This window comes from Saimiri boliviensis, chromosome 17 (genome assembly GCF_048565385.1).
Source record: "Saimiri boliviensis isolate mSaiBol1 chromosome 17, mSaiBol1.pri, whole genome shotgun sequence".
NCBI lineage: Eukaryota > Metazoa > Chordata > Mammalia > Primates > Cebidae > Saimiri > Saimiri boliviensis.
In genome coordinates, this window is record NC_133465.1 from 65,433,817 (window position 1) to 65,451,723 (window position 17,907).

Here is a 17,907-nt window from a genome sequence, read left to right on the forward strand (position 1 = left end):
ACCAAGTTCCGCAGTGTTCTTCCCTCTACTGACCTACCTGAAGGTGATCCAGGAGAAAGGGACTGCCTTCCCATGGCTGCCAGACCCCACCCTGACACCTGACACCAGGCAGTGCTTGCATAGAGCCAGGTAGTGGGAGCTGAGCAGCAGAGACCACTGTTGGGGAATCATCCAATAAATCCGAGTGGGAAACTGTTAATTTCCAGTCCAGGCAGTCAGCTTACACGGCCTCTTCTTCCCCTTGGCTGATGGTTCCTAGGCCAGACCAGTGTTAGACCAGTGGGTCAGGTGCTGAAAGTACCGGAAGTTCTGATAGGGCTCTGGCTCCCAGAAATTCTGAAAACCAAGCCACCCCACTTGTCCTGAAGCTCTTAGCCTGTGTCCTCAGGAAGGTGACTGGAAGAGCACATGTTCATGAAGCTGCAGGTCAGAAGCCAGGTCCACTCTTGCTGAGGGAGCACCCCTTGCCCTTCTTCGTTTCTCCCGTCTTCCTTTTCACCCCTCCTTTTCCCTATTACGTAGTTACACTTTGGACCCCTAGTTCTGGGTAAAACAGCCCTGCTTCATCCCAAAACTCACTGCTTTGTGGACCAGATGATTGAAGTTTAAGGGACAAATTATGGCCCATTTTCAAATTGAAGGTGGTATAATTGTAAAGTCGGTGGGTAAGCACTTTGACCTTATTTTCCTGAGACATGTCCCTACACAAGATTCACTGGGTCCCCATTACACATCACCATGCTATGGGTAGATAAAACCACCTTTAAATTTGCCAAATTGGGGCAAATGACAGTAAAGAGAGGCACTATTAAATACACTTCTGGCCAGGCACAGTACCTCACGCTTGTAATCCTAGCACTTTGGGAAGTCGTGGTGGGAATATCGTTTGAGCTCGAATTTGAGACCAACCTGGGCAACAGTGAGACCCTGTCCCTAAAAAATAAGTACACCAAACCTGAGCAAACTGTCACTGAGGTCACCTCAACTGGGACATTACTGAATATGGATATCCCAGCCTCAGATGAATCAGGTCTATGCTTTTTGGACATGTCCCCAAACTTTTGGAAAACTATCATTTCAATGAAAACCATTAACCAAATGAGAAAAATCTCAAACTTCAAAAGTTTATTTTAGTCTCATCCATCAAGGACACAGGATACCTGAAACAGCTCCAACTTTTTTCTCTGCTCCCCTGCCCTTCCTATACAGGCATTTATCTTTGCCTTCTGGGTTGAGTGCTCAAGCAAAGTGTAAAAATACGCAAATCGTTACAGACTGTAAGTCAAGAGGCTTCTGTGCCGGCCTGCAGGGTGTTTACTAGTGTCACCCACTTGGGAAGTCCCAGGTAGTAAACAAGCTAACTCATCACCGCAGCTAGGTTTCTGTACTTACTTCCAGACACTCCGAGATGCTCCAGAGCATAGCACATTCCAAGTCTGATCATAAGCTCATTCTGAAGCAGGGAGCACACTTTTAAGAAATCGTTCAAGAGCTATCAACTCTAGAAAAGCTGTTCATTGTGTATTCCTTATAGACCTTCATGATCAAGACATGAAAGTTACCTACCTCTTATCTCCCCTCTCAAATCTTACATTTGAAATTTACCCAACTTTTTGGAAAACAATTACTTTAACCCACACTGCAAATACAGTATTATGGCATTTTAATGAAGCAGCTCTTCATACGCTTTCTACAGCATCTTTGTAAATAAAAGGTTCCTCTGTCTACCAAGCAAAACCTGAAATCATCTAAGCTCAAACATTAGTATACAAACAAGGACCTAGATAACGGGATGTGTGAAAGGTTAGTACATTCAATTTAGGTTTTTGACACTTAGTTGGATAAACAAGTTTATTTGTAAATTTAGTCAACATACATAATTGACCTAAAAACTTCAATAGAAGGATAAATCTTTAAACCACTTGGAAGGCCATCTCTGTAAAAGTGATTTTCTCAGGACAGTAACCAGATGTAACCTAACCCAACACCACCTTAACTGGCAGAGGTTCAGCGGGCTGGAGCTTTGTGCCCCTCCCCACACCAGGTTTTTATAATACAAATGCCACAAAGAAAAAAAAAAACCGTTCGGTATTGTTTCCTCTTAGCAGAGAAGGAACTCAACCTAGGTAAGAGACCGACCACAACACAATGAAAAGCTGCACTAACTAGTTCAGATATTAGCTAACAGATGCTGCTGGTGTGAATAACTCGTATTTTATTCTAGAGCCCTTATAAATAAAATCCCCCATTAGTGTTTGCATTATCATCAGCTAGAGGGTTAGTTTACATGTGGTAGAATGAGGACTTATGCAAGGTATAAATGCGCATAGCATTTTACTACTATGAAAACAAGTGCAGTCAGAGTAAAACCAACTGGACTCTAAATTACACACACCTTAATGACAAGACTCCCCACCACTTGTGAATGTAAAACATTTAATTTAAAAATGTTGACACTACAATATATAAAATAGCTATTATAAATGCACATAGTGTATTCTATAGCTGCCAGGTTTACTTTTTTTTTTTTTTTTTAAAGGAAACTGTAAGTTACACTGTGGTTAAGACTTGTATCTTCACCCTTGAAAAAGCCCACATTCTATCACAGTGATGTATGGTCAGACTTAACAGCCCCAATTGTTAAACACTTGGATCAAGTCATAACCAGTTTTATTGCAAAAGGACCCTGTACACATATCAATTCTAGTACCTTAATAGCTACCCAACAAGTCATTAACATACAGAAACATGCATCATGAGAAGCAAGAAATATCACCCATCCCTTCTGCATATTAGCAACTTGTCACTCCTGAGCAACAGTGCTCACATCACTGAGGTCTGTGAACAGTCACTTTTCGCATTCATCCTGAGTGAAAGATGGAATGACTTAAGTACAAATGCAACATATTATAAACAATTTCTTACAAAAAAAGTCACAAATTAAACCAAAGTATTTTACAGAATTTACTACAAAACGCCATAAAAACTGCTTTCACTTAAGCTCTCTCTCCCCGTATCCGGCGAGCCAACTGGATGTCTTTTGGCATGATGGTGACTCTCTTAGCGTGGATGGCACACAGGTTAGTATCTTCGAACAGACCCACCAGGTACGCTTCACTAGCCTCCTGTTGAGGACAAGAGCCACACTATTAATGCCCCCCCGGAGAGCGGAAACTGCCCAGCCCTTCCCCGGTCCCAGATCTTTATCTTGTTACCTGCAGCGCACCGATGGCAGCACTCTGAAACCTCAGATCGGTTTTGAAATCCTGCGCGATCTCCCTCACCAACCTCTGGAAAGGAAGCTTCCGGATGAGCAGTTCGGTCGACTTCTGGTAACGACGAATCTCTCGAAGCGCTACGGTCCCGGGCCTGCAGCGAACAGGGGACGGGTGAGCGGGCGCCGCTGCATAAAGCCGGCCGCCGCCGGGCCATTGTTTCCCCCGCCCGGCCTACCTGTAGCGATGAGGTTTCTTCACCCCGCCGGTAGAGGGGGCGCTTTTCCTGGCGGCTTTCGTGGCCAGCTGTTTACGGGGGGCTTTCCCACCAGTAGATTTACGAGCAGTCTGCTTGGTTCGGGCCATTTTCTTTTACCTAGAAAAGACACCCGGAACTATGACGGCCGCGCTCTCCCGGGTCGCCCCCGAGGTCCCCCGGGGCTGCGAGAGTAAGCAACAGGCCCCGGTCTCTCCGCCTGGACTCCCGCCTCCCCGCGCCCCAGCTCGCGGCGGCAGATGGCCGAAGGCCGCCACCTCCTCCCCCTCCCCTAATGACTCAGGCTGCGAGAAGCGGCAGCCTCCCTCGGGAAAGGGGGGGGCGCGGGGAGGAGTCACTTCCCTCCCTCGACGGGCGGAGGCCCGACTGCCCGGAACCCAGCGTCGGGGCCTCTGAATCACCGCCGGGAAGAAGGCGGGGACACGATTCCGGAACCAAATCCCAAAGGGAAACCTCCCGGCCCCAAACCGGACCCGACGCCAGTGGCCCCAGCAGCCCGGCCACTCGTCTCCCAACGGTCGCAGCCCGCGGCGCTAACATCTGGCGGAACCTGAAATCGCGGGTAAACCCACAAACGCTTACCCAACGCCGATATTTTAGGCCACTTCTCCGACCGCCGCACCGCTTCCGCTACCCAAGGAAGAGCCGCAGTCGACGAGCACAGAAACGACACAACACCAACGAACGACCAAACCGCTCTGCGCTCCAAGCCCCCTCGACGCCTCCGTTTTTATATCCACGCTTCACGCTGCGTCTCTGCGTCATAAAACCCTTATTTGCATACACCAACGACTTTTTCTATTGGTGGGCGCTTTCGCCGACGCGCTGACATCCCCCGACACAAAGGCCGTGCTTCAGCTCTGTTCCTTGATTGGTGCATATCTAAGCCGCTGATTGGCTGTTAAAGTGGCCTAACGATTGGCTAGATGCAAAGAGGAATGGACGAATCACAGTTTAGCACTAAGCGGCTCTTCTGATTGGATAAAATGGAGCTATGTTTGGATCCTTCCCTTGGTTCCAAAGCTCTACAATAGAAAGTCAATGCAAATGAATTGCATTGGTCTCTATCAGGATGAGCAGGACTCTAAACTTACATGCAGCAAGCGAAAGTAATGCACGCGGAGAGGCCAGTTTAACAAAATTTTGGTAAATATTTTCCGATGTAAAATAAAATGTGTTCCCTGCATTACTTTTCATAATGTTTAGATCGTTAAGTATGTAGTGTGAGAATTAGAATCCAGTAAATCATGTTATATTATTAAGTATTTCATATATCATGCACATACATTTTTAACCAAAAGCAGATCCTTTGGTTGGGTGGGAAGAGGTAAATAATAGATACAAATAAACATGTTAATTATTTTAAAGGAACTTTTGTTAAGTTTTTAAGCTGTCACAAAATATTTTGTGATTTCAATACGCTTAAACAAGAGGTAACCTACTAAGCAACACGTTGCTTGACTCATGTAATTCAACTGAATGAAATGACTATAGCCAGAAGGGAAATAGTCCTACTATAGTATTTGCATGTCCATAAAGAAAAAAACGAAAAATAACTAAACTAAATATGTGCCCTTCTGTTTAACAGCATATCCTGACAGGTATTACTTCTGAAGAAACATGACAAATGTGTAAACATGCTAATCCCTACCTTTGCCTAAGTAAATGTCTTGGATGTTCCTCAGTTGCCTCAAGTATATAAAATACCAAAGCAGGCTTAAGGTTAAGACTAGCCAAGCAAATCTCAGAAAATTGAAATAGAGCCTTGAACATTGTACTCTATAGTTCTGATGCTTGGTTCAACAAATATTCTATACTATTAAAAAAAAAAGGAGCAAGCCGGGCGCGGTGGCTCAAGCCTGTAATCCCAGCACTTTGGGAGGCCTAGGCGGGTGGATCACAAGGTCGAGAGATCGAGACCAACCTGGTCATCATGGTGAAACCCCGTCTCTACTAAAAATACAAAAAATTAGCTGGGCGTGGTGGCGTGTGCCTGTAATCCCAGCTACTCAGGAGGCTGAGGCAGGAGAATTGCCTGAACCCAGGAGGCGGAGGTTGTGGTGAGCCGAGATCGCGCCATTGCACTCCAGGCTGGGTAACAAGAGCGAAACTCCGTCTCAAAAAAAAAAAAAAAAAAAAAAAGGAGCAGAAACAGGTATATATAGGTTTCAACTAAGATAATTTCTTTCTTTCTTTCTTTTTTTTTTTGAGGCAGAGTTTTGCTCTTCTTGCCCACACTGGAATGTAATGCTATGTTTTTGGCTCACTGAAACCTCCGCCTCCCGGGTCAAGCAATTCTCCTGCCTCAGCCTCCCAAGTAGTTGGGATTACAGCCATATGCCACCACTCCCGACCTCAGGTGATCCATCGGCCTCGGCCTCCTAAAGTGCTGGGATTACAGACAGGCCTGAGCCACCGAGACCGGCCAAGATAATTTTTTTTTTTTTTTTTTGAGATGGAGTTTCGCTCTTGTTACCCAGGCTGGAGTGCAATGGCGCGATCTCAGCTCACCGCAACCTCCGCCTCCTGGGTTCAGGCAATTCTCCTGCCTCAGCCTCCCGAGTAGCTGGGATTGCAGGCATGCCCCACCATGCCCAGCTAATTTTTTGTATTTTTAGTAGAGACGGGGTTTCACCATGTTGATCAGGATGGTCTCAATCTCTTTTTTTTTTTTTTTTTTTTTTTTTTTTTTTTTTTTTTGAGACGGAGTTTCGCTCTTGTTAACCCAGGCTGGAGTGCAATGGCACGATCTTGGCTCACCGCAACCTCCGCCTCCTGGGTTCAGGCAATTCTCCTGCCTCAGCCTCCTGAGTAGCTGGGATTACAGGCACACGCCACCATGCCCAGCTAATTTTTTGTATTTTTAGTAGAGACAGGGTTTTACCATGTTGACCAGGCTGGTCTCGATCTCTTGACCTCGTGATCCACCCGCCTCGGCCTCCCAAAGTGCTGGGATTACAGGCTTGAGCCATCGAATTCGTTTTTTTTTTTGAAGCAGGGTCTTGCCCTGTCACCCAGGCTAGAGTCCAGTGGTGTGGGGACCACAGCTCACTGCAGCCTTGACCTCCTAGACTCAAGCAATCCTTCTGACTCAGCCTCCCAAAGTGATAGGATTACAGGCATGAGCCACTAGGCCTTGCCCTCAGAGAATTACAGTACATAAGTACAAATATTAGTATCTCAATATTTACTTGCCACACCAATGGTCAACTATCAAACAGTGAGAAAAAAATGCACAATTTGTAAAAGTAGCTCATCTTCATCTCAATCTCTGGTACCAAATTCCTGTCATTATTTCAGCCTTCTTAATCTTAACATGCACATTATTTAATCATCATATACCTAAATTTACTGTTATAACTTTGATTTCTGCCTTTTACTCAAAATTTGAGGTAGGGAAAAATTACATGATTTTATTCATGCCATGCTGAGAAGAGAAACCTAGGGATTCTCATACTTTGTTCTCAGACCTGTGTTAAGACACGGGACTGTTTAAACACAGATATGAGGCTGTCAAATTCTCTGGGATGCAACCAGAAAAATACCTTGTCATCTTTTTTTTTTGACTGCTCAAATGGCCTGGAGGAGGAATGGGCTTCTAAATTGGTCCCCGATTTGTGCTCTAGGATTTTCCTAGGTGATACAGAACCCTGTCATTTCCATGCCTCCCTGTGGATGGACATTTTCTTTCCAGTTTTGCTAATTATTAGAAACTAAAGCCACCTGGAGAAAAAAGGTATGAATTTACATTTATCCATTTAAGGATGATTAGTGAAATAGGCTGTCTCTCTTGCTTGGTAGTCACACAGGTATGTTTCACTTTTTCCAAATTGGTACAAGGGAAGAACAACAAGAAACACAGGAAATGAGCAAGAATCAAAAATGTCTATACAATGAAAACAACAGAAAAAAAACCCAATAGCAAATGTGATGTAGCCTGTAGGCCTCTGTCCTGGTTCCTCTTCTGTCAACAACTTGCTGAGTAATTTTTTGCAAGTTTCTAAGCTTCTCTGGGTTTCGGTTTCCTCTTTTGTAAATTAAGCAGTTTGGATGATATCATCTCCCAATTCTACCAGGACATACTTATTCTGAAGCTCATGGTATACATTAATTATTTAAAATCTAGTGCTGTAAACTCTTATTTCTTTCTTTTTTTTTAACTTCATTAAAAAAAAATTTTTTTTTAAAGGCAGAGTTTCACCACATTGGTCAGGCTGGTCTCAAATTCCTGACCTCAGGTGATTCGCCGGCCTCAGCCTCCCAAAGTGCTGGGATTACAAGCGTGAGCCGCCGCGCTTGGATTTTTTTTTTTTTTTTTTTTTTGAGATGGAGTCTCAGTCTTGTCATCCAGGCTGGAGTGCAATGGGTGGGGCTCAGTCTTGGTTCATTGCAACCTGTCTCCCGGGTTCAAGCGATTCTCCTGCCTCAGCCTCCTGAGTAGCTGGACCTACAGGCAGGTGCCACCACAACCGGCTAATTTTTGTATTTTTAGTAGAAATGGGGTTTCACTATGTTGGCCAGGTTGGTCTCGAATTCATGACCTCGTGATCTGCCCGCCTCGGACTCCCAAAGTGCTGGGATTACAGGCGTGAGCCACCGCGCCCAGCCAGCTCTTATTTTTCCAGTCAAATCACACTTGAGTATTTTGAGGCTAACATACAAACCAATTAACTCGCATTTAATCATAGGATTAAAGCAATGTACTATAACTTTCGTCCTTTTGTAATTTCTCATTTTCAAACGCCCCTAGTGGCTAAACGATTTAGCCTGTTTAGGAAATACCAGTTTCACAACTCTGTAATTTGGCTTCTGATGTGAGGGAACTTGGAGCTAAATAAGTATGTGTCACTCAAACATGAACGATTTTCCATTAGCCCCACCATCCTTCACCCCTAAGGTTATTCGGAATGTGTTTCTTTAATGAGATAATCATTTGCTAATGTCATCCCATCTAAGAAAATATAAATCAAAACAAGTGGATTTGAAATAGATTCAGCATGAAAAAGTTAAAAGACAACTGTTCCAAGTGTCAGTGGAGAACATTCTAAAACTCACAGAAACAAATGCCTAGGTCTGGGGCATCTGGCGTATTTTACAAAGTTAACAACTTTGCTTGACAGGTGGGAAGCAGACAGGGGAAAGATAATGTCCCCAGTGAAAAGGCTGCACGTCCAGAGAAGAAAACTAGAGCGGATAAACACGGGCACGCCCTACTCAAAGCTAGGCCTTCCCTCTGGACGCCGTGATGCTCCTCAACGCTCCTGCAACTTGTCAATGTACCGCAGAGGCTATTCTAGGCGGACATTACATTCGTCCTTGGCCCTTAATGTACTGGAAACAAGTTGGTCAGGCCAGGTGTCGAGCTGAGAAGGCACACACGCCGTGGATTCCAGGTGTCGAGGTTGATAAAGGTAAATGAAGCGCCTTGGAGCGCGTGGTGCACCTCCTTCTCAGCAAAGCGTTCTCAGCGCCTCTCAGGTTAGATCCGCCACAGGGATGAAGGGGTTGCTGGCGGACTGCAGGTGCCTGGAGCACAGGGCCCAGAACTAAGAACCGGCAATACAGATTCTTACGCCCTGCTTAGAGGCACTGTTCTGAGCTGGCATTAGGACCGACCCAAGCTGTACTAAGTAGAAAGGCAAGGTGGCAGTGACACTGTTGGCAGTGAAATTATACTTGGAATTCTTTCGCAGAAGTCGCTAGGGCCTCCCTAGTTCTGGGCCTCTTCTCCTCCAGGAGCTCCAGTTTCTTGGAAAGGCTTCCCTGTGAAACTGAAAACGGTCTGGTAAGGAGAAACGCAACCGGACTGCAATTCCCAGAAGCCGTCGCAGGCCCTCAGCATCCGGGATATTGGCAGCAAGGATCCCTGGGTATCGTGGTCCCGCGCTTTGCCAGCAACCCTCTGCCGAAGGTAAAAGTCCAGCGGGACAGAGAACCACAACTCCCAGCAACCCTTGCTGCCGTGTGGGGGGTCTTCACGTTCTCGTGGCGCGGCGCAGGCGCACTGGGTCCTCGGCGCGGACCGCGCAGACTGAATAATAAAAGGGGAGCGGCGAAGAGGCAGGAAGACAGGACCATGTCGAAGGGCCCCGGGCCCGGCGGCTCCGCAGCTTCCTCGGCGCCCCCGGCCGCTACCGCTCAGGTGCTGCAGGCACAGCCTGAGAAACCGCAGCACTACACGTACGTAGAGCCCCCCCCGCCGCGCGCGCACGCCTGACGTCAGCGGCCAGCGTGAGTCACGCGCGCAGGGAGAGCGCGAGGCGGCCTCTTCCTCCCCCCCCCTTCCTCCTCCGGCCCGGCCCAGACCGGTTCCAACCTGCTAGGGCCGGTCCCAACTGCCTACAACTGCCACCAACCTCTGGTCGGGCTGTGGGGCGGGAAACTCGGTCCTGGCGGCCGAGTGGGGAAGGCGGGAGCTCGGGATGTAGAGTGCAGTCTCCCCAGGCCAGGCCTTCGAGGCCTAACTATTCGTCAGACCGTAAAACCACAGTAGGAGGCTCCTTTGGGGCAGTGAGAAGTCCAAGACACAACCGAGACGAGTTCAGTGGGCCCCAGCCCCGGAACCCACCAATGAATGATGATCAGCGTGAAGTCCTGTCAGGAGGTGCCATGCAATTTGCACAGGATGCTTTTTGCGTCCCCGAGGCTCGTTAGGTTGTCCACGAGGGCCACCCTTGCTCGCATTCACAGTCGACGTAGATAAACATGCAAAGATGAAAACGTGTCGGTGCGTGCCCGTGACCGTTTCCCTCGCGGGCTGTGCGGAGCCTGAGTCTGGGAGCCCGCAGGTGATGGGTTCCGAGTGCGTCTGCAGGCTCAGCAGAAATGTGGCATTAGAGGGAAGCCCGAATACTGACACTACACGAGTCCGCCAGGATGGGAAAACCTCTTCCTGGAAGTGTGCGTCTGTGTGCTTCTAGGTCGCTGTCTTCGTTCCCTTCCAGCCACCTTAAGCGTTCCCTAGAGTTAGGTGATGGGGAAGAAAGATGGATACGGGGCGGTTTCTCCTGTGAAGCAAAATGTTGCTTTCCATTTTCCCTGATGCTCTGCGAATGCCTTTCATCCCTACGTGCTCCTAAGTGATGTGCATGTTTAAAAGGATCCCTACCTGCGAGAGGTTTTGGAGCCTGGGGGATTGAACAGCAGCTCTTAAGTCGTTGAGTGACCGAAGAGCATAATCATCTGTTGGAGTGGAAAGAACTCCAAGTAGACAGGAGGAACTCTGGCTTGTTAGAGAAGTAAGACCTTGGCAAACTGTTCAGCGATTGGCCAACGTTGGTTATCGGAAGTGTATGGTTTCTTTGTGGGATTCTCTGTTGTTGCCTGCAATAATTTAAGCTTCTTGACTGCAGTCTGACATGTTAACTGTTCCCCTTCCATGATATGGACATTGCTTTCCTGGTCCTTTCTTACTGGAGATCTTTGGCAATCTTTCCACTGGTTTTGGTGAGAGGTTTGTAGCTCAGAGACTACTGATCAGTTGAATGGTGTAGTCTTGATTTTTCAAATCCGGAAACGTCACATAATTGCAACTTCTTTATTATCGTGGTTTTGGTGAGATGTTTGTAGCGCAAAGACTACTGATCAGGTGAATGGTGTAGTCTTGATTTTCGAATCTGGAAACTTCACGTAATTGGACCTTCTTTAGAATCTCTGGTTGCTTAGATAACTGTTTTTAGTAAAATAAACACATTTTGAGTCAAGACAGTCTTGGTTTCAGCAATCTGTTTCTGTGTTGTGCTGTCATTGAGCATATTATGGAATCTGTATTAGAAAGGCCTTCTTATTCTGAACTGGCAGGTGAAACAAGTGAAAGCTGAGTAAATGTCAGTATCTGAGTCTTTGTCCTCTTGATGCTCGTTTCTTTAAAACCTGCCTTTCCATTCCTTGTGGGTAAGTACAGAGTAATGGGACTTTGGCTCTTGAGGTGTCTTAGAAAATCAACAGGAGTAGGTGAAATACCCAAGCTTGATGGTGGGTTGTAGATGTTCTTATTTCTTTGTCTGTTCGTGTGTGTGTGTGTGTGTGTGTGTATTATTTTTTTGAGACAGAGTCTCACTCTGTTTCCCAGGCTGGAGTGCAGTGGAGTGATCTTGGCTCACTGCAACTTCTACCTCCCAGGTTCAAGCAATTCTCCTGCCTCAGCCTTCTGAGTAGCTGGGATTACAGGCACGTGCCACCACACCTAGCTAATTTTTGTATTTTTAGTAGAAATGGGGTTTCACCATGTTGGTCAGGCTGGTCTTGAACTCCTGACCTCTTGATCTACCCGCCTCGGCCTCCCAAAGTGCTGGGATTACAGGCATGAGCCACCGCACCCGGCTGTGCTTTTATATTTGTATCTCCAAAAATCAGACGTAGAAATCAGTTGTCTTCCTTGCTAGACTAGGTATTCAGAAGCTGTGATGACTTTGAAAACTTCAACCCCTACTCATCCTAGGGCTGAGGTGCAGGGAGCATGAGGACGCATATGATGGAACTAGCACACTTGGTAGCTCTAATATATACATATATATATTTTTTTCTTTCTTTTTTTTTTGAGACGGAGTTTCGCTCTTGTTACCCAGGCTGGAGTGCAATGGCGCGATCTCGGCTCACCGCAACCTCCGCCTCCTGGGTTCAGGCAATTCTCCTGCCTCAGCCTCCTGAGTAGCTGGGATTACAGGCACGCGCCACCATGCCCAGCTAATTTTTTTTTGTATTTTTAGTAGAGATGGGGTTTCACCATGTTGACCAGGTTGGTCTCGATCTCTCGACCTTGTGATCCACCCGCCTCGGCCTCCCAAAGTGCTGGGATTACAGGCTTGAGCCACCGCGCCCGGCATATATATATATTTTTAAGATAAGGTCTCCATCATCAAGGCTAGAGTGCAGTGTCATGATCTCACCTCACTGCAGCCTTGACCTTCCTGGATCAAGTGATCCTCCCACCTCAGCCTCCTGAGTAGCAGGGACTATAGACGCACCTGGATACATATTTTTGGTATTTTTTGTAGAGATGGGATTTTGCCATGTTGCCCAGGCTGGTATTGAACTCCTGTGATCAAGCAGGAGTAAGCAATCTACTGATGGGCATTGGCCTCCCAAAGTGCTGGGAGACCACCATACTCAGGTTGTTTTTTTTTTGTTGTTTTTTTTCTGTCTTAAAAGAGACATGGGCAGGACATGGTTGCTCACGCCTGTAATCCCAGCACTTTGAGCAGCTGAGGCCAGTGGATCACTTGAGGTCAGGAGTTTGAGACCAACCTGGCCAACATGGAAACCCTGTCTCTACTAAAAATACAAAAAATTACGCAGGCCAGGTGGCATGTGCCTGTAGTCCCAGCCACCCAAGAGGCTGAGGCAAGAGAATTGCTTGCACCCAGGAGGCGGAAGTTGCAGTAAGCCAAGATTATGCCACTGCACTCCAGACAGAGTGAGTCTCTGTCCAAAAGAAAAAAAAGAGATGTGATCTCACTATGTTACCCAGGCTGAATTTGAACTACTAGGCTCAAGCAGTCCTGCCTTAGCCTCCTGAGTAGCTGGGACTACTGGCACATGCCACCATACCTGCATTCCACCGCCCCCTTCCATAAGGTAAATTCATTTATTGCCCTTGGGAGTTAGGGGACAGGAACATTTGGATTTTAATTTTAGTAAATTTGCTATAAAAATTTGAGCTGCTTGGGAGCTAAGCAATGGGTGCACATGGATATACAGAGTCGAATAATAATTGATAACTGCAGCCTTCTCCCGGGTTCAAGCAATTCTCCTACCTCAGCTTCCCAAGTAGCTGGGGCTACCGGCAAGCACCACCATGGCTGGCTAATTTTTATATTTTTAGTAGAGACAGGGTTTCACTATGTTGGCCAGGCTGGTCTCAAACTCCTGACCTCGTGATCTGCCTGCCTTGGCTTCCTAAAGTGTTGGGATTACAGGTGTGAGCCACCATGCCCGGACGCCTATCAAATTTTTTACCTTTTTAAACTTTTTTTGTTTTTTGTTTTTTTTGAGACAGGATCTCCTCTGTCACCCATGCTTGCGTGTAATGGTGTGACCTCAGGTGTAAGCCACCTCACCTGGCCTTTATTATACGTTAATTTAATTTTGTATATTTTTATACCTGATGTTACTTGAAATTACATAACATGCTGTAGTCTTTGCAACAATTCAGAGACACTTGTGTGATAATTGAGTCTCACTCACCATCATGGCAGTCTTGGCAAACAGTTGAATACACTGAAAGCAAAAATTGCCTTCCATTGGTTTCCCTTTCTTGCCCTTTTTTCTTGCACTGAAATTAAAGTTCTTAGAATGAGCCCTCCTTTTCCTAAACCAAGAGGATTATTTATAACGTAGTTGGAAAGATAATTCTGTTGGTATTTTTTCTTTCTAAACTCTTGAATAATCTTGCTTTAAGGGAAACTTTGGAATAATCCTTTCAGCAAATTGGTGTAGCAGGCACTTGTGCTGGGCTTGAGGAATCCAACCCTTTTAGAAAATAGTATGTCAAAAGTTCCTCTATTGTACAGCTCCAAGTATTTGCTTAGCAGTCAGTAAAACAATAATGTATATGTATTGATATTCTTCCAATACAAGAACGATGTGACCTCTTTTTTACTAGACAGTTTGTCCTTGCATTTAACAAAGAATGAATTTAATCCAGCTTTATTTGCAATATCATACTGTCATATATATTAGAAGAGGTTTTTTGGTTTTTTTTTTTTTTTTTTTTTTTTGAGACGGAGTTTTGCTCTTGTTACCCGGGCTGGAGTGCAATGGCGTGATCTTGGCTCACCGCAACCTCCACTTCCTGGGTTCAGGCAATTCTCCTGCCTCAGCCTCCTGAGTAGCTGGGATTACAGGCACGCGCCACCATGCTCAGCTAATTTTTTTTTGTATTTTTTCTTTTTCTTTCTTTTTTTTTTTTTTTTTGAGACGGAGTTTCGCTCTTGTTACCCAGGCTGGAGTGCAATGGCGCGATCTCGGCTCACCGCAACCTCCGCCTCCTGGGTTCAGGCAATTCTCCTGCCTCAGCCTCCTGAGTAGCTGGGATTACAGGCACGTGCCACCATGCCCAGCTAATTTTTTGTCTTTTTAGTAGAGATGGGGTTTCGCCATGTTCACCAGGATGGTCTCGATCTCCTGACCTCGTGATCCACCCACCTCAGCCTCCCATAGTGCTGGGATTACAGGCTTGAGCCACCGCGCCCGGCTTTTTTTTGTATTTTTTTAGTAGAGACGGCGTTTCACCATGTTGACCAGGATGGTCTCGATCTCTCGACCTTGTGATCCACCCGCCTCGGCCTCCCAAAGTGCTGGGATTACAGGTTTGAGCCACCGCGCCCGGCCAATTAGAAGAGTTTTATAAAAACATTTAAGAATGAGAACTTTTGTAGCAATCACATCTCAAAATGTATCTACGAGTTTAGCTACCTTTTGGCGTTTTGCTGTATAACAGTTATACTATTGAAAATGTATAGTTGAGCCGAGTGTGGTAGCTCATGCCTGTAATCCCAGCACTTCGAGAGGCCGAGGCGGGTGGATCACGATGTCAAGAGACTGAGACCATTCTGGCCAACATGGTGAAACCCCGTCTCTACTAAAAATACAAAACAATTAGCCGGGTGTGTTGGCACGCGCCTGTGGTCCCAGCTACTTGGGAGGCTGAGGCAGAAGAATCGCTTGAACCTAGGAGGGTTCATCGGAGGTTGCAGTGAGCTGCTGTTGTGCCACTGCACTCCAACCTGGCGACAGAGCAAGACTACGTCTCAAAAAAGAAAAAAGAAAGTGTATAGTTGAAAGGTCACAGAAAAAATAACCTGAAATATCCGGCTGGGTGTAGTGGCTCATGACTATAATCCCAACTCTTTGGGAGACTGAGGCAGGAGAATTATGTGAGCCCAGGAGTTCGAGACCAGCTTGGGCAACATAGCAAGACCTCCTTTCTACTAAAAATGGAAAAAATGAGCCAAGTATAGTGGTGTGTGCCTGTAGTCCTGGATACTCAGGAGGCTGAGGTAGGAGGATCCCTGAACCCAGGAGATTGAGGCTGCAGTGAACCGAGATTGTGCTACTACTGCACTCCAGCCTGGGTGACAGAGCAAGACACTGTCTCAAAAATAAAATAATTGGCTGGGTGCAGTGGCTCACGCCTGTAATATCAACACTTTGGGAGGCTGAGGTCGGCAGAACACTTGAGATCAGGAGTTCAGGACTAGCCTGGCCATGGTGGCAAGAACCCATTTCTACTAAAAATACAAAAATTGGCCGGGCGCGGTGGCGCAAGCCTGTAATTCCAGCACTTTGGGAGGCCGAGGCGGGTGGATCACGAGGTCAAGAGATCGAGACCATCCTGGTCAACATGGTGAAACCCCGTCTCTACTAAAAATACAAAAAATTAGCTGGGCATGGTGGCACGTGCCTGTAATCCCAGCTACTCAGGAGGCTGAGGCAGGAGAATTGCTTGAACCCAGGAGGCGGAGGTTGCAGTGAGCCGAGATCGCGCCATTGCAGCCTGGGTAACAAGAGCAAAACTCCGTCTCAAAAAAAAAAAAAATACAAAAATTAGCTGGGCATGGTGGCACATGCCTGTAATCCCAGCTGCTCAGAGGCTGAGACAGGAGACTCACTTGAACCCAGGAAGCAGAGGTTGCAGTGAGCTGAAATTATGCTGCTGCACTCCAGCCTGGGCGACAGAGTGAGACTCTGGCTTGAAAAAATAAAAGTAAATAAATATTAAACTATCCGAGTTTCTGACCTCATTGTTTTGACCCCCAAGGGGAAGTATATCTCACAGACAAATCATGTTTTCATTCTTTCTACTGTGATCACTGCAGCCAGTTCTCAGACTTCTTAATGCCCTCGTGTTAAAGGAAAATGAAATTCTAGTTTAGTGAAGGTTTGTAGGAGTTTTTCGGCCACTTGGTGATTTCTTATAGGTAGATAGAGAATAAATACTTTATAGCCTCGTCTATCTAGGCATCATTTAAATTTAGGACTGGTTTCCTGGGCATCTAATTAAAGATAATGTAATACTTTCATAGATAACTATTTTCAGGCAGTTTTGTCAGTTTATGTATTATATAAATGTCAGTCATTTCACTTGATTGCATCTGATTGTATTTTGGAAAACCCTGGAAATGAACATGTATTTAAGTCATTATTGCGAATTGCAATAAAATCGTGCATTAGTGGAGTACTACTTGTTTCACAACAGAAGTCATTGGAAGCGTTACTAAGCAACCTCAGCGAGAACAAGTTAAATCACCAATAAACATTTCTGGATCTTATTTACTTGTTTGTCAAGTAGAACTAATTTCTTGCAGGACAGAAATTAGGAGCTCATTGTAGCCTTTACTTAATCCCACAAAATCCCCATTAACAAGTGTTAAGTGCCCTTGCTAAGGGTAGATTCTTAAGCTTAACACCTAGTTGATATTTGCTATTATCTAAATTATTAATTAAAGTCAAGATTTGCTTAATGGTTAAGTTTTTTTGTTTTAATCCAGCTATGTTAGATACTAAAGAAGGCTTCCCCACAACCCATATGCATCTGCTTTGACTGGTGGTTTCTGTCATCCTCCAAAGACTGTGACTTATTGGTGAGGGCAGCTGGACAACTCTGAGAGCAACTTAGAGAAATCCATCTTGGGCACACTCTGTAAAGGAGCTCCTTCTCTGCAAATAGCACCCCAGATAAGTGCACAAAAGCAAGATACCCTCGTGGACCTACACGTCCTCCCGCTTTTCAACACCCTGATGCCTGAAGGTGAGGTCTTTTTCCTGTGTGTCTTAGAAGCCATGAGCACGCTTAGGTCACTAGAGTCCAGCAGCCACCTGAGCAGCACACATCTGCAGGCTTTCCTGCCAGACCTTTGCTTAAAGGTCATCTTTCTCATGAGGAGGGACTCCAGGCCAAGAGTGATGACAGTAAGGTTGCATTTAAAGCTGCATTACATTCAATAGTGGACTGGTCTAGTGATTATTTTCCCTAACTGGGTAATATTTGCTTAATGATTAAGGTTTTTGTTTTTGTTTTTAATGTTGATACTAAAGGAGGTTTTCCCACGATCCATATGCGTCTTTTGTGTTTTGAAATTGCAACTGTGGACAGTTATGGCTAATCCTAGTAGATTGTCTTCCCTTCTTTTAACATCTTGGATGAATTTGGGACACAGTAATTGTTATGTAAAGATGGATGTTGAATGTAAGTTTCTCTGCCATTCTTAGCCAATATATAAAAATTACATTAGCCTAATTGCTAACAAGGCCAAGAATTTAGGTTTAGTATTCCTCTGGACAATGTAGCTTCTTGTTTTCTTCTTTTTTTGTTTTATTTATTTTTTCTTTGCTTCTTGTTTTCTTACCATATATATACTCTATAGATTCACCCTAGCCAATCTTAAAATACCTGCTTAGGCAACAGAGATACCT

The 17,907-nt window shown here is 45.7% G+C and overlaps 2 protein-coding genes across 3 annotated transcripts in view; one reads left to right on the top strand and one right to left on the bottom strand.

Moving 5' to 3' along the window:
* Positions 1-1,837: 1,837 nt before the first annotated feature.
* On the bottom strand, positions 1,838-4,212 carry H3-3B (H3.3 histone B). The gene is made up of 4 exons (XM_003931727.4): positions 4,075-4,212; positions 3,454-3,591; positions 3,216-3,369; positions 1,838-3,125 (listed from the first exon to the last, which is right to left on the bottom strand). The coding sequence occupies exons 2-4, from the start codon at positions 3,579-3,581 to the stop codon at positions 2,997-2,999; spliced, it is 411 nt and encodes a 136-aa protein (XP_003931776.1). The 5' UTR covers positions 3,582-3,591; positions 4,075-4,212; the 3' UTR covers positions 1,838-2,996.
* Positions 4,213-9,493: 5,281 nt separating this feature from the next.
* UNK (unk zinc finger) overlaps positions 9,494-17,907 on the top strand; it is a 40,713-nt gene continuing 32,299 nt past the window's right edge. The window contains exon 1 of one of the 2 annotated variants that reach the window (XM_003931724.4): positions 9,494-9,672. In XM_003931724.4, the coding sequence (XP_003931773.1) occupies positions 9,569-9,672 (104 nt within the window). In that variant the 5' untranslated portion in view covers positions 9,494-9,568. The remainder of the gene's footprint in view (positions 9,673-17,907) is intronic. The other variant, XM_010342412.3, reaches the window with a different exon arrangement.